Source organism: Micromys minutus (genome assembly GCF_963924665.1).
Source record: "Micromys minutus genome assembly, chromosome: 24".
NCBI classification, from domain to species: Eukaryota; Metazoa; Chordata; class Mammalia; order Rodentia; family Muridae; genus Micromys; species Micromys minutus.
Window position 1 is genome coordinate 34,566,883 of NC_137959.1, and position 25,447 is coordinate 34,592,329.

General features: G+C 45.3%; 2 protein-coding genes across 3 annotated transcripts; both read right to left on the reverse strand.

Annotated features, from left to right (window-relative positions):
* Positions 1-1,041: 1,041 nt before the first annotated feature.
* TMEM170A (transmembrane protein 170A) lies at positions 1,042-13,636 on the reverse strand. 2 transcript variants are annotated; one of them, XM_080937310.1, is made up of 3 exons: positions 13,455-13,636; positions 7,219-7,320; positions 1,042-4,375 (listed from the first exon to the last, which is right to left on the reverse strand). In XM_080937310.1, exons 1-3 carry the CDS (start codon positions 13,585-13,587, stop codon positions 4,245-4,247), a joined length of 366 nt encoding a protein of 121 aa, XP_080793436.1. In that variant the 5' UTR covers positions 13,588-13,636; the 3' UTR covers positions 1,042-4,244. The 2 variants fall into 2 exon arrangements, with proteins under 2 accessions (XP_080793436.1, XP_080793435.1); XM_080937309.1 differs by having other exon boundaries at positions 7,150-7,320.
* Positions 13,637-21,997: 8,361 nt separating this feature from the next.
* On the reverse strand, positions 21,998-23,309 carry LOC308436075 (carbohydrate sulfotransferase 5). The gene has a single exon (XM_080936864.1). It carries the CDS (start codon positions 23,292-23,294, stop codon positions 22,110-22,112), a length of 1,185 nt encoding a protein of 394 aa, XP_080792990.1. The 5' UTR covers positions 23,295-23,309; the 3' UTR covers positions 21,998-22,109.
* Between the last annotated feature and the right edge of the window lie 2,138 nt (positions 23,310-25,447).

Below are 25,447 nucleotides of genomic sequence, written 5' to 3' on the forward strand. Positions count from 1 at the left end.
TCTGTGAGTCAAGACAACACAGCTAAATTCCCAGCCGGCCTGCCCCGCCCGCCGCCGCCCCTCTCCCAGCCTTGGCTCAGCCGGAACGGCCCGAAGCCCAGACATTTCTTTTTAAAACTCTTTGTTTGCTTGGGTTTTTTGATTTTGTTTTTTGAGAAAATTACATCTAAAAAAAAATTACATCTGAATATAGTGGTGCACACCGTTAATCTAAGCAGAGGCAGACATATCTCCAAGTCTGAGACTAGACTGGTCTACACAGTGAGTTCGAGGACAGCCAGAAAGAAGACCCTTTCTCAAAAGAAAAAAATCTTACAAGACAAAGAATGGATAAGTTACCCCAAAATGAGTGACCAAACTTGCTGAAAACAGAAGAGGCATATTAGTCACTGAGGACATTAAACTATAGAGTTCTTCCAGTAGACCATTGAAATTGTAAATTATTTGTGTACTACTTAGCCATTCTAGTATAGGATCATATAAAGGCTTTTTTCACATGTACGGTGTACATGCATGTTCTAGTGTGTGTGTCAGCATATATTCACGTGGAGGGCAGAAGTTAACCTTAGTTGTCTCCCTCGTGCTATGTTTAGTGAGGTGGGGTCTCTTAGTGAACCCTCAGAGATCCCTGCTGAGTGCTGGAATTACAGGGGGAAGATGAGGAGGAGGAGGAGGAAGAGGACAAGGAAGAGGAAGAGAAAGAAAGAGGAGGAAGAGAACAGGAGGAGAAGGAGGTAGTAGTGGTAGTAGTAGTAGGTGGGGGGAAAGAAAAAAGAAAAAGCAACTCCAGAGCTGAGTGTGGTGATATACCTGTAATCCCAGTACTTCAGGGGCAGACAGGAAGACTGCCACAAATTCAAGGCCAGTCTGGGTTTCTTGAAGAGTTGGAGGTAGGTTACCCAAGTATACATAGCAAGGCATTCCCTCAAATGGAATCTAAAAACAAACAAAAAAATTGCAATCCCAACTCAAAGAATTCAAAGTAATTCTTTATTGATAATAAACATTTATACTAGCATTAGAAATGTCAGTAGAAAAATAATATTTAAATAAATCTCTAATGTACAAAGATTTGATCATTTTGACTATAGCAGTTAAGTGCAATAACCTAATATAAAAAGTTAAACTGATTTTGATCATAACCAGCCTTACACAGTTACACACAAAAGAAATACAAGTTCACAAAACTTTCTGCGTGTGGACCAGTAATGGCACCGGGGCTTCACATTCCAGGAAAGAGTTCCTTGGGGAAGGTTGGCATGTCCCACATTGTCACAATAACTTAAGGGGAAACAAGAGCAGTCACAAAGAACACTGGAATCAAAAGCCAACATACAGTTTAAAAACCTAAAGGTCACGGGAAGGACGCCATTACTTGCATGTACTGCTGCTTGCTACTCCCAGCATTTCCTAAGTGGTATCTGAGTGCAAAAGAAGTCTGTATCCCAGAGATACATCTTGCTCAGAATCATTACGCCTTTCCTTTGTACGCAAACTTAATTTTTACCCCAAAATCCCACTAAGGCATCAAGAGACCAGCTTTTTTTTTTTTTTTTTTTTTGGTTGGGGGCTGCCTCCTAATCTCAGAACTTAAAAGAGAGGGGGAGACACAGATACAGGTATCAGGGTCCAAGAAAGTCCTGAAAGGGAAGAAATTCCACAAGGTGATGCATTCAACATAAGCCATGGCAAATAACTGAGTTTGAGACAAGAGGAAGAAGAGAAACTGAGATCCAAGTGCAATGCACTATTTACCATTCAAATGGTTTCTTCCTGAAAACTTTTCAAGCTACAGAGCTCAGTCCATAGAATCTATGTAAGTTTATCCACAAAAGAATGCTTCCCACAGCCCACTTAGTGGCGCATGCGTTTAGTCTCAGCACTTGGGAGGCAGAGGCAGGTGGATCTGTGTGAGTTCGAGGCCAGCCTGGTCCACAAAGTGAGTCCAGACAGCCAAGGATATTATACAGAGAAACCCTGTCTGGGAAAAAAAAAATGCTTCACACACATTGGGACAGATGTAATTTGAAGAAACATTTCAAGTTCAAGTTTTTGTTTTTAAAGCTGATGAAACACATGGAAACACAAACACCCTAACTTTTGTCTTGGTTGTAAATACAAATAACCTAACATTCTAATCATGGATGAATATATTCATGGGTTATTTTTTTAGGGGGAACAGCCAACTACCCCTTCACCTACGTGCTTAGTGCATAAAATCACATCCCAAAGAATGCTTAGTAATACAGGCATCCTTCCAGTGACGCTGTCAGCAGCCACAAGGCCCGGTACAATATTCCAGTTTCCCTGGCTGAAGGGATGTTTTTCAAATTCAAAGTCCCTTGGACTAAAAATGGAAATCTTTTGTTGGGAGAAAGATTTGTATATGAAAAGCCATTTATTTGCGTTTTAGTTACCCACCAAATCTGATGCGTCACTATAGATTTTGGTGGTCAAAAAAAAAAAAAAAAAGCCAATTATTTCAATTATTTTTGGACCCATCCCTGCGACTTCCCCTGATGCCCATTACTGGGCAAACTGATCTGCTTGGCTATTTTATTAAATTTTATAATCACGTGTACATGGGTGCCAAGTGCCCACAGAGGTTCTTCTGGCTATTTAAAAAGAAATGTTAGTTACATTTATGTATTTACATGTGCATGTGAACAGCACATGGAGCTGCATCTCTCCTTCCACCACGTGGATCCTGAGAACCACCTTTCATGCTGAACGATCTTGCCAGCCCCTCCTGGCTACTAGTTAACCAGAAGCTGAGAGCATATTGCTTTAAGGTAAATTTATTTCCTCATAGGTTGTGAGCCTTAATCTCACAATGAAAAAGAAATTTTTAAATGTCAGTTAATCACCAGAATCTACTTTGAAGGCAGGTAACAACAGGGTTGTTGTATTTTATTGTACTTTATACAAAACCATTGAAATGCTGAAAGCTGCGTAAGGTCTGCACCAATTTCCCCTCTGAAGGTCACGGTTTGGAGGCCTTTTTAAGGAAAAACAAAGGAAGTAGAGTTAAAAATTAAAATTGCTAAAATCGAGTTTAAGACTACTACTCTTTAAGGATATAAACTCTCTTGAAGAAAAGCAAGGCGGCTGGAGGGGTTATATCTCAAGAGGAAGCTTTAGGCACTTTCTGGGAGTGGAAACTCAAATACTGCAAGAGCGGCCGCGGAGCCTCTGCTCGGTAAACACAGTGTGAGGAAAACCAATGCCCACCAACCCTTCAGCCGCAAGCACTGCACTAGCACAGACTCACCAAATCAACGAAAACCACCAAGAAAAACTCTCACAGTATCCTGACAGCATCTCATCCGTGCCTCAATGTCCAAAGAGTACCCTAACCTGCCTGGATTTGAAGTTCAAGTCAAGCCACTTAAGAAAGTCTGTGTGTTTTCAGAGACGGTAAATAAAATGGATAGTGTTGAAGATGACAAGGTATCACGGACAATCTTTGGGAAAAGAACCTCGGTTAGAAATGACAGTAATGCCTGTTGTCCCAGCGACTCAGGAGGCTGAGGCACGAAGAGGCCTTGAGCCCGGGACTTTGGACCAGCCTGCGTAACAAACCAAGACCCCGTGTCTTAAAAAGCGCAACAAAACAACAAACCCCAAACCTCAATAAGCTAGCTTATTTTGATCAAATGGTAAATTCACATCTCTTGAGATATATTAAATAATCAGAGGTCAAGACAGTTATCCATAACATGTCACATTGTCAGTGGTCCCCTGCTTTTGACAGTGGAACCAAAGTTGTTGCTTTGAACTCTACTCCAGTTCTTCTTCCCGTTACATTCCACCAGTTTGTTCTCAACCAACCCAAACCAGCCTGGCTTACTGCCAGGACGCCAAGCTTTCAGTACAGTGCACCCTGCCCCCTTGACATCTAGCAGCATTCTCCATGTTGCTGGGAAACAGCAAAGACGCATTTTTGCAAAGGAAGGATGCAGACTCCCAGGCACTGCTGGCTTAGGTGATGGTGTGTGCCTGTAGAACTTCTTAAATTGCCACAAAAGAAGAAAAGCCTAGGGAGCTTGTTTTGGCTGAGGATGATGAGTGTCCACAGGGGTCTTCAATTTCTGGAGCGTCAACGAGAAGAAAGGGCTGTGGTGGTCTCCACACTCTGAGGCCTCCCACTTGCTTCCGTTTGAGGAATGAAGAAGCCATGACACTGTCCATTCCCTTTGAGGAGTCTGAACCTCAGGGATGTCATCACAGTCAAAGAGCGTATGCTATAGAGTAGCTAAGACCCGTAAGAAAGAGACTACCACCACGCAGAACGTCTGCCCGGTGCCCAGGGTGAGTGCTTCGAAGGGGATCATCTCCTTCCCTGCTGCTCGGTACACCCCAGCAATTGCTGCACCTGGTTCAAATTCAAGCGAGTTGAAAGAAAAAGAAAAAGAAAAAAAAGAAGCAATTAGTAAACAAAACCTGAGATCAATGACATTACAAAAACCTAAGATTTAAAATTTCCCCTGTCCGAAGATACTTTTTATTATTCAGTTATGAACAAAATGTTGTGTGCCCTCTGTCCTTCCTGGTGACCATGCTAACTTTCTTTATGCAGTTTGGAAGGTAGCATTTGGATTTGGACTCCCTTAGCCCGAGCAGCTCTTATTTACTGAATGATCTGAAGTGACAGCTGAGATGACAGGACAGCTCCCTCCTGGTGCAGCATCTCCCTTTGCTCTCTTGCCAGTGATCCCAGGCCTACGGTCACCAAATACAGACCAAGAAACGTTCCAGGACACAAGGGGCCCTAGCTCCACTTGCTATTATAGAGGATTCCATTCAAGGAAGACAGGAGGGAGAAATCACCACGGGATTTAAAGGTCACAGGAGAGAGGACACAGGGTCCCTTCTGTTTCCCTTCCTATAGTTACTACAACCTCCTAGAGAATGGGAGCCCAGCATAGAAACAGAAACACCCCATCTCATCTTCTACACCCTATATTGGCCCAGCTATCCATCTGAGGGTCACAGACACTCAGGAAACACAGACAATGAAATCCAATTATCTCCAGGTAGATAAAGGGTGTGGCTCAGTGAGGCTCAGTGACAAAGCATGTGCTTAGGGTGTACAAGGCTGTGGGTTCCATTCTCAGCACCTCAAAACAAAGGAAGACTGCATTTTTAAACTATGACAGGAGATATTATTACTCTGCTTTGAAAAGGAAACAGCATTAGATATCTGACTTTATCTGACTTTGCCTCCAGCAGCCTTCAATGTCAACAAGGTCACAGAGCACAAGTCTCATGGGGCCTCCACAACTGAGCTTTTTTTTTTTTTTTAAGATTTATTTATTATATATAAGTACACTGTAGCTGTCTTCGTACACACCAGAAGAGGGCATCAGATCCCATTATAGATGGTTGTGAGCCACTATGTGGTTGCTGGGAATTGAACTCAGGACCTCTAGAAGAGTAGTCAGTGCTCTCAACCACTGAGCCATCTCTCCAGCCCGTAACTGAGCTTTTGTAAAAAAAAAAAAAAAAGAAAGAAGCCTGAGGAATCTCACCTGGGCCCTCCAATGAGATGAGGAGGAAAGAAAGGAAAACCCAAGAGAGCAAGAAGAAACAGAAATGATCGTGTGCTCAGCTACTGTGTGCCAACTATGGCACCAGGTTCTGGGCATGCAGACCTCTCATCCTTCGGCATTCAAGGGCATGGTTGGGTACTACTGTCCTGCTTTACTGTCTCAAGGGCCGGAAATTCTGTGTGGATATTGCAGCATTCAGTGACACAGAATACAGAGAAGCAAAGCTATACACTGAAAGGAAGGAAGGAAGGAAGGAAGGAAGGAAGGAAGGAAGGAAGGAAGGAAGGAAGGAAGAAAGGAAGGAAGGAAGGAAGGAAGGAAGGAGTGAAGGAAAAGAGAAAGCCAGCCAAAGAAACCAAATGGAAATTTCTACTCTAAATTCAGGGTTTAAATTTATAGTGAAAATACATAAGGTGACAAATTAGGAATGTTACATTCCTATGTTTTACAAATACATTTATGATTATAGATATATTTTATAATATAAAGATATTATATATTTGCAATATAAATATTATATGTATCTATAATATATATTTAAAAATAGCTGGGACTGGAGAGGTAGCTCAGTGGTTAATAGCACTGGCTGTTCTTTCAGTGAACCTGGGTTCAATTCCCAGTATCCACAGGGGAGCTCACAACTGTCTGCAACTCCAATATCTGACATTCTCACACAGACATATACACAGGCAAAACATCAATGCACATAAAAATAATTCTTTTTTTATTTTTTTTTAAAAAACACACCAAAATACAACCTGTGACTACTAATGCATAGTATGGTTTTCTTTTCATCTTTATATATCTAGAAAATAAATACATATGCTTCTGTGTAAGTATAAATTTTTGAATTTTTCATTCCTCTAGTTAGGGACATAAAACAAGACGAAGACAAAAACAAAAGCGGTTTTAAAAATAGTTTGTAATGTCCATTCTACTCCTGTCTCTAGTCAGGAAGTCTGGGGGTGGGGAGCATAGGAGACTGAAAAATACACATCAGACACTTCATTTCCTTTGTGTGTGGTGTTGGGGTCGAGCCCAGTTCTCAGACATGCTATGTCAGCTTTGCCACCCCACATGCCTAGCCCTGAGTTATCTTCCCAAACAGATTTATCCTCCACCCCTAAAGGAGCCACGCCCAAAAGAGAAGTAATTAATGAAACATTCTGCAAGGCCCAGGTCAAGAGAAACTGGATCAGAGAGGTGCTGAGCTAAGCGGACATGCTTTTATTTTGCTAGTGGCCCATCTCAAAACGTTTCAAATCTGACTTGGAAAGCCAAAAGGATTGGTGAGGGAAGGGGGCTTTCGAGTTAAAAAACAAAAGTAAAACCCAATAAAGGAATACATTAAAAAAAGTAAGACCCACATTTAAAAGCTAACTCTTTAAAACTCATTGTGTATGCGTGAACACACACGCACACGCACGCGCACACACTTTTCCTTCTCCTAGTGCTAGAAACCAAACCCAGGGCTTTGTGCTTGTTATACAAGCATTCTACCACCGAGCTAAATTCCCATCCCCCTCCCCACAGCCCAATTTCTAAGATGACTAACCACATTGCAAGTTTGTGACTGGTATTTTAATGTCTAACATACTTGTCAAGATTCCAGCAGTAATTGGTCCCACGATGCCCATCAACAGGATGCTTACAGACATGAACCTACCATATTTGTGATGTCTGAGGGTGAAGAGGGCCAGCAGTCCAGCAGGGACATGAAAGAACACAGAAGACATCAGTGCCCACAGGAACACACCATACCACATCTCTGTGAGGGAAGAGAAGGGTAAACCTGGAGTCACCAGCTTTCTCAGTGAGGCACTGCCAAGGAGTTCAGTCCCAGCCCCTGTACCCACCGTTCTCATTCTTGTCAGCATGAAGTTGTCTCTGATGAGTTTTGCTGTTAAAATATTTGGTTTTGTTTGTTTGTTTTTAAAGTTGGGTGGAGAAACCATTTTTTATTAGATTTATTCATTTTATTGTATTATGCTTTGCATGCATGCATGCATGTATAAATGCATGTATGTACATGTTTGATGTCCATAAAGGTCAACAGAATACAATGGATCACCTAGAACTGGAGTTACAGATGGTTGTGAGCCACCAGTTGGGTCCTGGGATCTGAACCTGGGTCCTCTGCAAGAGCAGCAAACGCTCTTAACCTACGAGCCTCCTCTCCAGCTCCTTGTTTTTGTTACTGTGAGACAGGGTCTCATCATGTGGTCCAGAATAGCCTCATACTCAGTTTGTATCTGAGGCTGACCTTGAACTCTGGTCCTCCTGCCTCCCTTGTGTATTATAGGCATCTGCCATCATGCTAAGCTTTATTGACTTTTAAAAGACTTTAAAAACATCCACTCACAAGGCTATCAGCTGTTTAAATACAGCAGGACTTATTTAAACTCACTTATAGGGCTTGTAGACACAGTAACAAGGGGCAGCTCCAGAGGCAGGAAGGGAGTCCTCACTTGAACCTGACACTGCTGGTTCTGGCCCAGATCTGACTTGCAACCTCCAGAACTGAGGAAACAAAAAACTGTTGCAACAGTGTAGCCTGTGGAACTCTGTTACAGCAACCTGGCTATAACAAACAGCCACACACTCACTCATGCTTCTGAAGCACAGGGCCTACCCAAGGAGGGCTGCCAGGATCCCACTGGTACCATTCTGAGCTGTGGAGCCCAGCACACAGGGGACAACCACCCACCTATGCCCCCAATCCCCAAATCCCGCCTACCCCCACCACCCCAAGCCATATGTGTTAGCTACTTCAGTGCCCACAGATAGTACTACTTAAAATACTTTGGGAGGGGGAAAAGGCTTTATTCCATTAAACGAGTAGTTTATAAAAATACTCTCAGGATGATTACAAAACGTTAGAAGCTATCACAAACTTAGATCTATAAAGCACTTTAAAAAAAATACTAAGTGATTTCTTTTTAATCTACTGCACCTTAATTTGCCAACTGTTTTAACAGCTATTTATTGATTGATGTAGAGTTCTTTTCATTTCGACACACTGCCAAAAACGTTTCTCTGTCTTTCAGCATGTCATTGTTCTCTGCTTCAAACCAAGTGCAGTATCAGCTGGGTCTTCCTTGGCAGCTGTATTGTTAGTTTTCTGCTGTTGTAACACAATCTTTTGGCTCAAGGTTCTGTGAACTTGGAAGTCCAAGTCTGAGAGGCCACATCTGTGGGAGCCTTATTTTTAACCCCCCCCATGTGTGTGTGTGTGTGTGTGTGTGTGTGTAAGTATGTGTGTGTAATCACAAGTGTATGGGCACACATGTGTAGGTAAACATTGCCATTGAGTGCCTCTTTGATTGTTCCCTTTCTCGTATTTGGAGGCAAAGCCTCTCGCTGGAATGCAAACCTCACAAATTCAGCCAGTCTAGCTAGTCAGCTTGTTCTGAGGATCCCTTCTTTACCTCCCAGATGCCATGACTACAAGTTGGCCACCATGCTCACACAGCATTTAGTATTGGACACTCAAACTCTGGTCCTGGTGGTATCAAAGCCCTGGGTTCAATCTTGAACAAGAAACATACATGTGCATACACACAGAGCTTTCAGACAATGGAGAGCTGTGTCCTCCAGGTGATACTGAATTAACAATAGGGCTTGCTGAAGACCAGCTCTCTGTCTTTAACTCCCCACACTGGGTCATCCTGGCCCCAAGATCAACTCCAGTCTAAAAAAAACAGGAGTGGGGTGCTGGACAAGCCAGCAGCCATCCTTTCAGCTGGTTCTTCTCCAACCTTATGTGCCTTTGTAAAGCTGGGGTTGGAAGCAGACCACATCTGTCCCCCTGAGGACTAGAGTGGACTAGAGTCTTGTTCACTCCTGTGACTCCCTGCTGCAAATAGGCCACCTGGATGCTCCTGGCCCATCAGTCTACATCAGTCAAGGGTACACTTCTTGCTTGCCAACTGTCTATCTGCCAGGAGCTCCATTTTACTATACCCTCGGCTCTAACAATGACTTACTCTCAGGACAACCAACTGTGGCCTGGCACCTCTCTTGTGATTCTACTTGTCTTGGTCATTGTTCTATTGCTGTGAAGGGACGCCATGACCAAGGCAATTCTTCTAAGAGAAAGCATGTTAACAATTCCAGAGGGTTGAGGGCATTATCACCATAGTAGAAAGCAGACAGGCAAGGCACTAGAGCAGTCGCTAAGAGCTCACAATCTGATCCACAGGTACTGAGAGAGAGAGAGAGAGGAGAGAGACAAAGACAGACTGACTGCTGGGCCTGATGTGGACTTTTGAAACCTCAAGCCAACCCCCAAAGACATACTTCTTTCAATAAGGCCACACCTCCTTATCCTTCCCAAATAAGTTCCACCAACCAGGGACTACGCATTCAAACGGAAGAGTCCATGAGGGCGGGGCCTTCTTTTTCAAGCAACAGCCAAGGCTGGCCTTGAATTCAGGCCTGAGGCCAGGATGATTAGCCTCAATTTCACAGCCATCCTGCCTCAGTCATCCAAGTGCTGTGTTCACAGGTGTGTCCCATCATACCTGATCACTTGTGGAAACAGCACTCCCTCCCTTGACACACTCCAGCCACTTACTCTGCCTCTCACCTGTCCTCCCAGGCACAGTGTCCTTCCTTTTCTCCATGTCTGCATGGACTGAGTAGTCCATAGGGAGGGCTTTTGTTTTGTCAAGGCCCTTCTAACAGACACCCCAACTCAATGGGGCTGGAGAGATGAGTCAGCAATTATGAGCCAGTGCTACTCTTGCAGACCAGCGTTCACATCCCCAAACCCACACTGGGCAAATATACCTATAACTCCCAGAGACCCAGTACCCTCTTCTGTTCCCTATGGGCACCTATACACATATGCTCGGACACATAAATAAAAGTGAATCATAAGGGCTGGAGAGATGGCTCAGTGGTTAAGAGCAGTCAATGCTTTTCCAGAGGTCCTGAGTTCAAATCCCAGCATCCATATGATAGCTCACAACCATCTGTAATGGGATCCAATGCCCTCTTCTGGTGTGTCTGAAGATAGCAACAGTGTAATCACATACATAAAAATAAATAAATAAATCTTTTTTAAAAATTGTAAACAGGTATATCATAATCAGTAAATACTTATTCAATAAATGCATAACTGACTTGTCCAAGTTGGACCTATGCTGGGCTCCAGCAACAGCATGATCAAAATATCATTGGATTTGCTTAATTTGACATTAACTTAGTGAAACTCTATGTTCAGAGAATGAATGTCATTCCTGATTATTACAAATGACAACTAAAAGCCAGTCATGGTGGTGCAGGCCTAGGATCTCAGCACTAGCAGCAGGAAGCCTCAGGTTCTCTGGCAACCTCAGCTACATAATGAGACCTTGTCTCAAACAAACACAAAGAGACAGCAAAAGAGATCTGAGCAAGTTAAAAGGAGAATTTGGCAGAATCCTAGATGTCTAAATTGCAAAAGCGGATTTAAAAAAAAAAAATCAATTCAAAGCTTTTTAGTGCAGAGAAACCACAGAATATTTTAGGGCAATGATCTGGCATGAGTTAGCATAAAGTACAAGGAACTTTTTCTATGTGTCCAAAATAAAAATCAGGCTCAGGACCCTGAATAAGATTCCTAATAAGAGGGCCTCAGTGTCTCAAACCAGGGTGAAAACTCCAAGTACCCACTGTATCCAGAATTCCAAATAAAGATGAGACACTGTAAGGAAGGGATGTGTTTACGATGCACTCTGGTCAACCTGAGGTCAAAGGCTATCTGTTCAGCATTAGCCTTGTGCTTAGCCCATTGTGACGCTATCCATCCATGTTCATACCTCCACTCTGGGGCACACACTGGCCGGAAGGGAGACCTGATGAAACAATGAGTCCTGGTAAATGGTACTCTTAAGTCTCCCAGCCATAGAAGGAGTAAAGCCCAAATACAAAATGCAGATTAGCATTTTCAGGAGAGAGTCTGGAGAGATGGCTCAGCAGTTGGGTGCAGTTGCTGCTTTTCCAGAGGACCTGGGTTCAGTTCCCAGTGAGTACCAGGTCAGTATCAAAATGAAAAACAAAAAGCTGACGTAAACAAGAAGGGCTGCTCTAGGATAAATGAGACCAAAGAGTCAGGACAACCCAATTCAATATGTGGTTTTATTATTATGTAGCTCTGGCTGATCTGGACCATGCTATGTGGACCAGGCAGGCTTCCAATTTGCAGACATCTGATTGTTTCTGACTCCAGAGTGCTGGGGTTATGGTTGTAAGTCTGAACCCCTGGTAACATCTGACACTCGATTAGCATCTGGACTTAAAGCTTCTGACTGGCTCTCTTTTCTCAGCACCCAGGCCAACTGCCTTTTTTCTTTCTTAGTAGAATAACTCTTTCTCTCTCCAAATGAAACCAGAAACAAAAGGAAAAACCAACCACAAAGGAGAAATGGCTCAGAGATAAAGACTGCTGCTCTTTCAGAGGACCCTGGTTTGATTCCCAGCAACCAGGTCAGACAGCTCAGCCACCTGTAACTCCCCGCCTCTGGCCTCGGTGGACACCTGCACTCATGTACATGTACCCAAACACATGCACATATTTAAAATAATTTTTTAAATAAAAAGGCTATTTGGTTAACTGGAGAAATTTTTAAATAAGGCCTGATTAAGTGACATCACTTTATCAGTGTTATGGATTTAAGAAGTGGTGTGATTTAGGGACACTGTGACAGGACACACCCTTGGCTCAGAAGTTTTGAGCTTAAGAATCATAAAGTGTGTCTGCAGTACAGGAAGTTAAAATGTGATGTGAAAAACACATGTACATTGATGTGACAAAGGCCGTGAGTACCAGAATAGTCCTGCTTTGCATAATGAGATTTCCGTCAACACAAGCCAAATATACAACTGTGGCCCCATAATCTCAAGTAGCCTGCCATCTAGGCTTGCCTGGCTCCATCTATGATGGCCTCACGACTGCCTAATGAGCCTCAGCTTTTAAGCAGGTGTGTGACCCAACCTGAGCATATGGATACTTATTTCTGTGTCTCACGTTCTCAGGTTTAGAAATTTTCCAAATTGGGAGAGAAATAAGAAAATGAGTAAGAACAGACTGAACCCCAGGAAAGTACGAACCCTTCATTTTTTTTGGAGAGGGTCTCCAGAATGGTATGTGTGATTATTTATTTGTAATCACTGTCAGGTGTAACACTAACACTTCTGAAAATAATCTGAACTTCCAGACTCTCCGAGTGGGCAGGATCACAAGCTAACATCTTCAGCTGCCACAAAACACGAAGATAATCACCTTGTCAGCTACTACACAGGCAGGTCCCAGGTGTCCACCAAGAGGCGCCTGGCAGTCGCTACCCAGTAGATGAGACTCAGAGGTGTCTGGGTTGAGGCTGCAGTCTGCAATCCCACCTGTCCTCTTTTACAATGACAATGAGGAACTCTTAGCAGCAGTGTCCTAATCTCCGCCCCAGGGCCCCGCCGCCTCTGTCGCCTTTAAAAATCCAAAGCAAATAATCATGCCTTCCCCTGAAGGCCTTTCTTAATGATCCCAGGGGAGGTAATTCTCCTCCCCACAACTTTCTGAACTGTAGCAGTTCTACGGTGTAACTGTAACTTTAAAAGCTCGCCAGGCAGAAAGAAAGCGACGAACGCGTAGGAGCTAAGAGCAATTTTAGAAGTTGTGTCTTAAGTATGGAGGGGGAGCACGCAACAGGTTTGAGCAAGTGATTCCTCCACAGACAAGCTGGTGAGGAGATGGGTGTAGGAGAGTCGGAGGACAGGGTCAGCACACAGGCTCTCAGAGGAAGTATACGAGCAGTCCCTAGGGCTGGACAGCCATCGCCCCAAGTGCAGTTCCGGAGCTGCCTCGGCCTCGCTCGGGGAGGCAGGCGACAGGTGCGCAGTGCGCAGGCGCGGGGCGGGGCGTACCTGGGAAGGAGCAGAGCGAAGTGGAGTTGGGGCACAGGGTCCCGTTGCCCACCCGCGGCACGAGCTTCAGGCTGAGGATCTGCTGCAGGAGCCCGGCTGAGCCGCCCCCGCCGCCGCTCCCCTCGCGCTCCATCCCGCCGCCATCCACCACCCGGAGCGCCGCGGAGCACCGCACCTCCACAGCCACGGCGTCACCTTTGGCCGGCCCTCTTCTCCCGCCCACTCCAACGGCGCTGCTATAGTAATCGTTTCTCCTTCCAATCAGAGGGCGCAGCAGATGGAGGGGGCGGGGCAACGGCTGTTCCCGCCCCCTGGCGATGCGTTCGGTTAGAGAAACCCCCGGCATGCTGCGCCCCTAGTGGCAAACCTCACTTGCTCCATCTGGGTGCGTTGGATTCTGCCCTTCGCTTTAATGGCACCTTTAATGGCACAAGTCCGGTGAGATTGCTCAGCAGGTAGAGGCGAGGCGCTTACCACCAAGTATGAGAGATTTGCCTTCCATCCCTAGGACTCACATGGTGAAAGTGAGAACCAGCTCCCATCAGTTGTCTCTTTTGACCTTAACACGTGTACTGTGCACATATACATACACTCACATAAATTAAAAAAATAGTATAAAAAGATACAGCACATAAATAAATAAATAAAAATGAGATAACCAATAACCTATTCAAATTTCTCTGTAGGGCTGAATATGTACTGACAGAGAACCAGCCTAGCTGCGCAATACCCTAGATACCAACCCCAGTTGCTTAGCGTGTCAAAGATAAATTCGCTGGAAAGTAGTGGTGCGCGTCTTTAATCCCAGCACTCGAGGAGGCAGAAGCCGGCAGATTTCTGAGTTCGAGAACAGCCTGGTGTACAGAGTGAGTTCCAGGACAGCCGGAGCTACACAAAGACAAAACCAAAACCAGAGCAAATACAAAACAAAAGACTGTAAGTTCAATTTCCAAATAACCAATAAGCAAAAATAAGACATTAAAAATAGACCAGAAATTTTGTAAGTCACTGAAGTTGAAACGTTTAGGAGCTGAAAGGAAAAGCCCTTCTGAAGCCAGCAAAAATGGCTTAGCAAGTAAAGGTACCTACTGTCAAGCCTGGTGACCTGAGGTTCATCTCAGAGGCCCACATGGTAAAAGGGAACCCACACCTGCAAGTCGTCCTTTGACCTTTATACTCCATGGCACAGGCTCCCACACACATATTGCCATGACTATCCCTGATTGTAAACTTGATGGTGATAATGAACTGAACCTCTGAAACTGTAAACCAGCCCCAGTGAGATGTTTGCCTTTATAAGATTAGTAAAACCCTAAAACACTGGCATTAGAGCCTATTTTGGTATTCCAGTGTATACTGAAGACAGCGGAGTCATCCAGTCTCATGGAGTAAACAACTCCTGAATTTTTGGACCTTCCATTGGTAGACAGCCACTGTTAGATTAGCTGGACCACTGCCTGTAAACCACTCTAATAAATCTCATATATATATATATATTCATTAAATAAAGTCAATAAATAATTTAACATTCATTAATAAATATAAATATTTAAGTTCTTTGGATTAGAGAATCCAGGGTAATACACATATATAATAAATAAATTTAAAAACCTTTTGAGGCAGCTGTTTTTCTTGTTGATTCAGATGTCTTGTCAGCATTTTAGATTTCATAGGATTTTTGCTTTTGCATGATAGATTGAGCAATGCCAACAGCCTTTTCCCATAAATGTGCTATATCCAAGGAATGCCCAGATGTTACTCATCTCTCTCCCAAAGAAAAGAAGTAAAAACAAATGTTGGGTTGGGGATCTAGCTCTGGGACAGATGTCATGCCTTACCTTACATGACTGCAGCTCTGCATTTGATCCAGAACTACACAAAGGTCCCTGTGGTGGTTTGTATTTGCTTGACCTAGGGAGTGGCATTATTAAAAGGTGTGGCTGTGTTAAGTAGGTGTGCAACTGATGGCATGGGCTTAAGACCCTCATTCTAGCTGCCTGAAAGTCAGTATTCTGCTAACAGCCTTCAGACAAAGATGTAGAACTCTCAGCTCCTACTGTACCATGCCTGCCTGGATGCTGCCATGCTTCCACCTTGATGATACTCCACAATTCCTATTACCTTTTTGGTTTGTTTGTTTGTTTTGTGAGGAAGTCTTGCTACATTGTCTTGACTGGCTTGCAACTTTCTGTGCAAACTATGTCTGGCTTCTATAACCCCCCTTTTTTTCCCTCCCTTCCCCCTTTTTTTCTATTACCTTTTTAAGAGAGACAGAGAGACAGAGACAGAGAGAGAAGGAATGCCTGCTTGCACAGCACACACGTAAAACTGGAATGATACAGAGATTAGCATGGCCCCTGCATGAGACAGACTTACAAATGGATGAAACCTTGCATGTTTTTATAAGCACGAGAAAGACTCTAAAGGAACAGAAGTTGCTCTGAAAGCGAAGGGTGTGGCAGCTCACGTGTGTGATCTCAGATCAGGGAAGAGACAGGAAGATTACAGGTAAGTGCAAAGCCAGCCTGAGCTAGCTCAAGTCGGGATGTGGCCAGAGAGGTGGCTTAGTGATTAAGGGTGCTTCCAGCTCCTCCAGAGGACCTGCCAGGAAGCTCACAATAGCCTGTAACTACCCAGAGGACCCGACACCCTCTCTTGGCCTCTGAGAGTACCTGTACACACATGTCTCTCACCCCCCCCACACACACAAATACATACTTTTTATCAAATGCAGCATCATCTATGAATCAAATTAAGAAACAAGAGCTTAGTGTAGACAAGAAATAAATCAATAAAATCATTTTAAAAGTTACACTGAGGGGGGCTGAAGAGATGGCTCAGCAGTTAAGAGCACTGACTGCTCTTCTAGATATCTAAGTTTAGTTCCCAGAACCAACCACATGGTGGCTCACAACCATCTGTAATGCGATCTGATGCCCTCTTCTGTGTGTATGAAGGCAGCTACAGTGTACTCAACATACATAAAATAAATCTTTTTTTAAAAATTACACTATGAAAAATACTAGGCAACACACACATAAAACAAAAACCCTGTCTGGTAAAACCAAAACAAAGTGAACAAGAAAACAAAAACTAAACAAAAAACCAAAACTCTTGTTTCCTCATGGTATGGTGAGTTCCAGGCTATCTTGGTCTACAGAGTAAGTCAATATCTCAAAAAACAGATGAGCCAGTGAGATGGGTCAGTGGATAAAGACATTAGCTACACAAAGATATTCAATTGCATCTGATCTCCAGAACCCATGTAAAGGTGAAAGAAGAGAACCAACTCTATAAAGTTGTCCTCTGACCACACATGTACCAATATACACATGCATGCACACACACACACACACAACACACACACACACAAGCACATACACGCACCTATACACACGTGCATGCTCACACACACACACACACACACACACACACACACCTGCAAACACACACCCGTACATGCACTTACACACTGGCACACACATATCCATGTATACCATAGTCATGGCTTTTTTTGTGTGTAAGAATGTTTTGCCCATCTGTATGTCTGTGTACCACATGTGTGCCTGGTGCTCATGGAGGCCAAAAGAGGGTGTGTCAGGGACTGGATTTACAGATAGCTGTGAGCCAGCCACCATGTGGGTGCTGGGTAGCAAACCCAGTTCCTCTGGAAAGGCAATCTGTGCTTAACCACTGAGTCATCTCTATTCCACTGATAAAGTTGAAAGAGAGAGAGAGAGAGTGCCAACCACGAGGAAAAAGTAGTACCTAAAGCTAAATCAAATAGCTTATAAAGGTAAGGACAGCCCATCTGATTTGGGCATAGATATCATAAAGAGTCACTTGTGGTGACACACGCTTGTAGAATATGCAGAAGAAACAGAGGCAGAAGGATCAGGAGTTGGCTGTCAACTTGTGCTATGTATTTTGTGGAGCTTGATGGCATTTGGGAGACCAAATAAGGTAGATAGATAGATCTCTGTGAGTTCAAAGCCAGTTTGATTCACATGCTGAGTTCCAAGACAGCCAGTGATATACAATGAGGCTCTATATTTAAAAAAAAAAAAAAAAAAAAAGTTAGGATCTGGAGGTGGTGGTGCTCGCCTTTAATTTCAGCATTCAGGAGGCAAAGGTGGGTGGACCTTTGAGTTGGAGGCCGGCCTGGTCTAGAGAGTTAGTGCCCAGACAGCTAAGGTCAAATGGAAAAACCCTGTCTCAAAAAACAAACAAAAGTGGTCCTATTAATTCACTTCAGTGGGGTTGGACCAGGAAAATTCTAGTTCAAGCTAAGGAACAGATTGGTCAGCAGAGGGCAGTGTAACAAAGGCCTGCCTGGGAAGGGTTGGGTAACCCATTCCCTCCCTTGATTCTGGCCAGAAATTTTTTATCATTATGACTGCTGGTGGGAAATGCTAAATCAAAGCCCCCTGGAAGCAATCATGAAGGCACATTTATAATCTTGAACAGGATAAAGACTTCAAAGAAAAACACAAAACCCAGAAGCCATAAGGAAAGAATTCACTTGTAACCTCATGTAATTAGGCAGCTCTTAATGGAATCAGAATGTAGTGATCTGACTTCATATACACAAATGCACAGCCCAGTGAGGCACTTTGGGTTTTGTTTTCTTTGGTTTGGTTGGTTTCTTGGTTTTTCAAGGTGTGTAGCCTTGGCTCTTCTGGAACTCTCTCTGTAGGCCAGGTTGGTCTTGAACTCAGAGATCCACCTGCCTCTGCCTCCCGAGCACTGGGATTAAAGGAGTGTGCCAGCGAGTCAAGTTTTATAGGTTAGAATGTGCAGCTTGAGTATATCAATTGCATCCCAATAGAGCTCTGCGAATTGCTGTTTTGGGTTTTGGTTATTTGTTTTAAATTGTGTGTGTGTGTGTGTGTGTGTGTGTGTGTGTGTGTGTGTGTGTGTGTGTGCCACCAGCATTAGGATGAAGGGGTCAAAGGACAACTTTAAGGAATTGGTTATCTTCTTCCACAGCCTGGGCAATGAAGACTAAATAAACTCAGTTCACCAAACTTGGCAGCAAATGGGTTTAGTTACTGAGCCATCTGACCTGAATTTTTTCACAAAGCTTTGTTTTTTTCTCTCTTTTTTTTTTCTTCTTACTTTATCTGTGTGTGTTTCATCTGCCTGAATGTGTACTATGTGTGTGGAGTCCCTATGGAGCCTAGAAGAGGCTCCCCGGTTTCCCAGAAACTAGAGGGACAGATGGTTGTGAGCTGCCATGCAGGTGTTAGGAACTGAACCCAAGTCCTCTGCAAGAGCAGCCAGTAGGCTCTGCAGCACCTACTAGGTAATTTAAAGCTGAACTCAGTGGTTCTCATCTTTCCTATGGCTGCAATGCTTTTATTCCTCATGTGACCCCCAACCATGAAATTACTTCGTTGCTACTGTGTAACTGTACTTTTGCTACTGTTACAAATGGTAATGTAAATATGTGTGTTTTCCCATGGCCTTAGGCCACCCACAGGCTGAGAATCACTATCCAAGACACATGCTACAAAGTAAGTAGCATGGCTCCAGGTGAAGCAAGGAAGCTTTTGCACATGGGGCTCTGGGAGCAGAGTGCCACTCGTTGACTTAGGGACATCAGTAATTGTCACCTGTCTACTAGTTGGTCTATAATAGAGTGTGGTTCGAACAATAGGATTTTCCACACCTGTCACCCAGGTGGTGCACATACATACATGTAGGCAACCCCCACATACCATGAAATAAAATAAAAACATGTTTCCTAGGCAAACATTAAATCTGAGCTGAAGGTAATTAAGAAATGACAAATACCACCAGGTGTGGTGGCCCAGGCCTTTAATCCTGGTATTTGGGAGGTGAAGACCGGTGAATCTGGTCTTCACTGGAGTCCCTGCAAATCCAGGGCTACATGGTTAAGACCTTGAGCAAACGTTGAAAAGAACTAGTATCATCCGGCCGGAGAAATAGCTCAGAGGGCAAAGGTGCTTCTATGCAACCTGACAACCTCATTTCTATCCTGGGATCTCCCAAAACTTATCTTCCCAACACTCCATGCCCCACAAATAAATAAATAAAAACAAGCCAACAAATGTAATAATAAAAACAAGCTAATAAATGTAATAATAAAAAATAGTGAATGGCAAAATAACCTTTCTTTACCCCCTACACTTTTCCGCCTATAGACAAGATCTGACTGTGTAGCTCAGGCTGGCCTGGACATCACTAGGTCCTGAAGTTGACAGCGATGAGATCACAGGGTTGAACCATGGGAAAACCATGGAGAACTGCAAACAAACAGGACACTGTTCATTTCCTGTCACAGATTTGTCTTCCACAGTACCCCACTCTGGCGAGCCTGAAACTGTTTTTCTAATTCTTTTTCCCCCCTCTCTCTGAACACTTCTGTTGTTTCTGATTTCTATCATATTTCTTATTAGTGTATATGCATGCAGGTGTCTACATGTTACAGGGAGCATGCGGAGGCCAGAAGACAGCCTTCCAGAGCTGGTTCTTCCCTTCCACGGTAGAATCCAGAGATGGAACTTAGGTCATTCTGTGGCAAGTCTTTTACCCACTGAGCCTACCTTGCTGGGCCTACAGATTTGTTCTTCTGTGGCTTGGTGGAGAGGGAATACTGGGGAGTGATCCTAGACCACTGTGTAGACTGCAAGTGCACTATGACACCACACCCTGGCCCTCACTATTCTTTTTAAACATGCTAGCTAGGGCTGGAGAGATAGCTCGGCAGTTAAGAGCACTGACTGCTCTTCTAAAGGTCCTGAGTTCAATTCCCAGCATCCACACGGTATCTCACAACCATCTGGAATGAGATCTGGTGCCCTCTTCTGGTGTGAATGAAGACAGCTTCCTGCCATGATGGCCATGGACTCTAACCCTTTGAAACCGTAAGCCCCAAATTAAATGCTTTCTTTTATAAGTTTCCCCAGCCATATTGTCTTATCACGACAATAGGAAAGTAAATAAAGCATGAATGTACACACACACACACACACACACAAGGTTCCAGGTCATTATTAGGCAAATAATGAGTTTGAAAGCCTGGGGTACATGATCACATGTCCTATACTTTGTCCTAAATTCCACCAGTTATTGAAGACCACACCTTTGCTGAGGATCAGAAACTAGCAACCATGTTAGTGACAATGTTGTGGAGTTCCTGGCTCAGGGTGTGCCCCCATGTGATTTACGGAGCTTGGTGTGTGGACTCAAATCTACTTCCTTGTCCTCCTCTCTTTCTTTAAACATTTACTCTACACTTGCTGGCTCTTGTTTCCTGAATTTGGGACTAAGCTTTCTGCATGCACAGCATCCCTTAAATGAGTCCTTTGCTATCAGAGCTGGGTGTGGTTTACAGGAACTATTCTTATTCTGCTTGGAAGGAAGAAGGCATGGCAGAACCACCCTTAGGCCATTTTTTCTTCTAAGCTCCCATTAAGCCTGAGTTCTAGGCACCCCATGAGCTGTCCCCACTGGCCTCCCAGACACTGTGGACTATGCTTGGCTTGCTGCCCAGACCTCTCTAGCTCTCTCCTCTCTGCCTTCTTCTAGGCTCCTCCAGGATATGCTTTTGATTTTCGGCTCTGGATCCAGGATCTTAGCAATTCCTCTTTTCCCTAGCTGTCTTCCTAGGGGGAAAGTATATCTAGGGACTATTGCTGATAGGAGACAGATCTATGAAAACCTGAATTACCCACTGAAACCCCAGAGCAAAGAGCAAATCCATTGAGCCATCTCTCCAGCCCATCTTCTGACTTTTTCAGATGCTTTTCTAGGGGCTGGAGATGGCTCAGCAGTTAAGAGCACTGACTGCTCTTCCAGAGGTCCTGAGTTCAATTCCCAGCAACCACATGGTGGCTCACAACCATCTGTAATGAGATCCGATGCCCTCTTCTGGTGTGTCTGAAGACAGCAACAGTGTGCTTATATACATAAAATAAATCTTTTTAAAAAAGAGATGCTTTTCAAACACGATAGAGTCTAATCTGGATCACGAAACGTATTTACAATGTTTATTTCCATAATTAGGGTCTTTCATCCCAGGACAAATCAAAGGTTCACTAAAAAGTCATCCTCTTCGGGCATGGGGGTGTATGCCTGGGCTCCCTCCTACAGGGTCAGGCAGAGAATCTAAGGGGAAACCACAATGGCATCCTCTCTGATTCCTCCTTGACCATACACATAACTGTCCAAATCCTTGATAGATTGAGAGGCCAGGGCATGGGGATAAGCAGAGGTCAGGGTAGCAAAAGAGAGGCAGGTGTATAAATTTTAGGAGCCAGCCTGCAGCAGCGCCTTCCCTCCACTCCTGACCAGGCCTGGGACACTATTCTCTGCTATGGTATGACCAAAGAGGGGAGAAAGTTAAAGAGAAAGGAAGTGTTTTTAGTAAGAGTCTGGCTGCCTCCATGACCTAAGGAAGTGGGCATGGCTTTCACTTTCCACTCGATAGTATTTAATGGGAATCCAAATCTTAAAGGACCCAAAGACAAAGTGTAATCTGGACAGAAAGCGATGTGGGATTTGGACTCCATCCTTTCCTAGTACAAGGCAAGACCACTCACGCTCCCAGCCACGTGTTTTTGGGTTCTCCAAGCCCTTTCTTACTCATACTCCAATAGACCCTAGCGTCAGAGCTGGGACTCTCCACTACTAAGATTCTGGTTGCTTATCCGTGGGCGACGCCCACTTGAAACTGTCCATGCCTCTTGGCAGCAGGAGGTCCAGAGAGAGATCCCGTTGCTCAAGCTCCGAGTACACAGGCCGGTAACCCAGAAGCTGCAGTGCACCGGCGCACAGCTCCTGGACCCGGCGAATCTTCGCAAAGGGCAGCGTGTGGCGCCAGGCCTGCGATACACTGAGCGCATCCCTGGATGTGGTCTTGAAGGCTTCACGGCGTGTGCCTGGCCCTGAGCCATGGGTGATGTTATGGATCCAAGTCTGGAGCTGCGGCGTGAGACCCAGGCCAGTGAAGGCATAGAGTTCACGGATCACGCCAAGCGGGTCCCGGGCCAGATCTTCATAGCGCACCAGGCGGTAGCGGTCTTGCAAGAAGGGCGGCGGCTTGTGCAACGCTACCTCAGCGATGCGCACATGGCTGCGGCACACCTCACTGACCACGCGCAGCCGGGGGTCCGCCTCCACCCACGTGCCGTTGGTACCCAGGACGATGCCATTGTCCCGTGCCAGCGCCTTGGCTGTCTGTTCACGGGAGCGTAGCACCGCCCGCGGGTCGCGCACTAAGTGCACGATACGCAGGTTGAGCGCAGGGTCGCTGAGCAACGGGTAGAGCACTTGCAGGTTAAAGAAGCGCACCTCCTTGAGCACTACATGGCTGTAGGAGTTGCAGGCTGCCTGAGCCAGTCCGAAGGGCCGCGTTGCGCACAGAGGCTTACACACCTCCTCGCTGCTAATGTTGCCACGAGCAAAGGCGTCGCAGACCGGAGGTGAGCACAACGCGCGGCTCACCGCCCACTGGAAGAGATCCGAGATGTTGCGGCGCCAGGGCAGGTAGGCGTCGAACACGTCCATGTCGCATAGGAACACTGAACGGATCAGGTCGCGCACGGCCATGTGGAGCGCGGGGGCACTGCCCTGCGACAACGCATCCCACACGTGCCAAGCTGGCTCCATCAGGTAGAAGACATCGGGGTGTTGGCTGAAGAGCTGGCCCACGAAAGACGAGCCCGAGCGCCACGAGGACAGCACCAGCACATGCACATGCTCACGGTCTGTTGGGGACAATGGCATTTGCCGCGAGACCAGGAAGACCAGGATGCCGGTCTGTACTATTAGGAGCGAAAGCACCACGGTGCTGGAGAAGCGGGATAGCCTCATGCCTCTGCCTAGGGCCTATAAAAAAGGAGGGGCAAGGGTTAGGAATTCTGGCTTGAACTTGCGTCCCAGGTCCAACTTCTGCCCAGTGCAAGCTGCACTCTATGTGTATCTGTAGGAGAACCCTAAACTACTCCTCCTGCCTCTGGCTCCTAAGTGCTGGTATTTCAGGTATGTGTTACCACACCTGGTTTAGCAAATACTACTTTTTCAAACAAAATTCCTGCCTTTTGCTTAAGAATCCCTCTTATGCTAGGTGATTGGCCATGTCTAAGCTGCCCTGGTTTTTCAGCATCCTGCCTCTTTATTTCCTGTTCTGTGAACTTAAGGACCAGGCAATCTCACTGAAACTCTATGTCCTCATCTGTTGAAAGTGGATAATACAGTCACAATTGAGCATCTGGCTTCCAGAATTGAGGGGGTGGCTGAAGGAAGCTTAGGGGAAGGAGGGTGTATTAACTCCCGTGGTTAAAGACGGCGGTGTGCTTCTGTGTGGTGTCGTCAAAAAAATTTTTTTTTTAAATTAACAAGCAGCACATTTTTGCTTTTAAAAAATAAGCACGGCCTGGTAAGATGGCTCAGCAGATAAAAACACTTACTGCCAAGCCTGAGGAGCTGACATTAGATTCCTGGAATACACATGGTGGAAGGACAAGAGCCAATTCCCAAAAATTGTCCTTGTCCTCTGACCTCCACAGGTTCACCACACAGAGACAGACAGAAAGACAGAGAGAGAAATAAAATAGACAAGAATGTCATCGCCATCACGGGGGGGGGGGGAGGAGTGCTGAAGCTAGGATGGACTCTAGACAGAAGGTGTCCTGTGGAAGCCATGAGTTTCAGGAGAGCCCAGTGAAGTGGGAGGCAGCGTGGAGGTAGGGAAACAGAGAGGCAGAGCAGAGGTGTGCCCATGGCAGGCTGCCGGCCCTTCCCCCGCCGAGGGTACTCACTGCTGTCTAGGTCTGGGAGAGCTGCTTGCCTTGCTCACAAATCCATCGGAGGTACCTGGAGGTTCCTTGAGCCTGTGGACACAGGAAGAAGACTAGTCAGAGCTGGAGAAGGGAGATAGCCCTGCTCACAGAAAGTTCTCCCAGATGGGGGCTGAGCAGAGGCTTTCCTGCTGGAAGAGGAGAGGGGGCTGGCTTTGAGTCCCCAAACAGCCATGTGGGAGAGAGCAAGTGATATGATCCAAGCTTCTAACACCTTCTGGAAATCTTTATTAAGTGTTGAGAATGACCTTGACTTGTGTGACTTTTTGGTCCTCCTTCCAAATGTGATGGCAGACATGCGTCACCATGCCTGGTGTGTGAGCTACGGGGGAAGTCGGGGGACAGGGGGGAACAAACCCTAGGCTTCATACATGCTACACAAGCACTCTTCACCAAACCCCATCCCCGTGGCTCCGAACTCTTTGAACCCTTTGCCTCAGTCTCCCAAGTGCTAGGATTCCAGGCACCTGGTACCATGTCCAGCTGCAAAGACATTTAGCTTCTCAGGGTTGCTATGAGGAGAGAGGGCTTGGCATGGAAGATCTCTGGGGAAATGAGCCTTCCAGAGGTCATTTATCTATCTTCTAAGATAGATTTGCCTCTGGTGTCTAAGGTCCTAGTTTCCCTTCTATGTACCTTTTGCTTCTGCAAATGATGGTAGGCTTCCTCTCTTTAAAAGGGAGAGAGTGGAAGATGTCTCCTTGCTTTTGTGGCGTTTCTCCCAGTCCTCACCTGCTTCCCTGTGAATATTGCCACTGTGGAGGAGCTGAGGTCTAAATTGGGAAGCCATCCCTTCCAGGTGCCTGCCTCTCACCAGGAGGTCTTGGGAGTAGGCTGAGAATACTTAAAAGCTATCTTTCCTGCTGACTCCAAGGGTCTTCCTGGATCACACACACCCAGCCCTAGAAAACTCAGAAGACAAGGAATAACCCCCGTCTACAGGAGTCACCAGACTTGTCAACAAGCACTTTGTGTTTGTGTTCACCCAGTGATTTATCTTAACTACCCCTGCAGTAGACTTTATGATCTTTGATGTTTAGTTGGAGGATTCAAGACTTAGAGGGGGAGAGGAAGGCAGGACCCTAGTAGCTCAGGACTCCAGTTTGTAAGTTCCTGAGCTTCTAATGGCAGTCTGAAGGTCTATCTCATTTCCAATTATTCTCTTGC

Coding starts and splice junctions, on each gene's coding strand:
- LOC308436075 (XM_080936864.1), bottom strand. CDS start 23,294: ATGAGGCTATCCCGCTTCTCCAGCACCGTGGTGCTTTCGCTCCTAATA.
- TMEM170A (XM_080937309.1), bottom strand. CDS start 13,587: ATGGAGCGCGAGGGGAGCGGCGGCGGGGGCGGCTCAGCCGGGCTCCTG. Junction 7,321..13,454: donor TTCGCTCTGCTCCTTCCCAG/GTACGCCCCGCC, acceptor CTTCCCTCACAG/AGATGTGGTATGGTGTGTTC. Junction 4,376..7,149: donor TACTGCTGGAATCTTGACAA/GTATGTTAGACA, acceptor AATTTGAACCAG/GTGCAGCAATTGCTGGGGTG.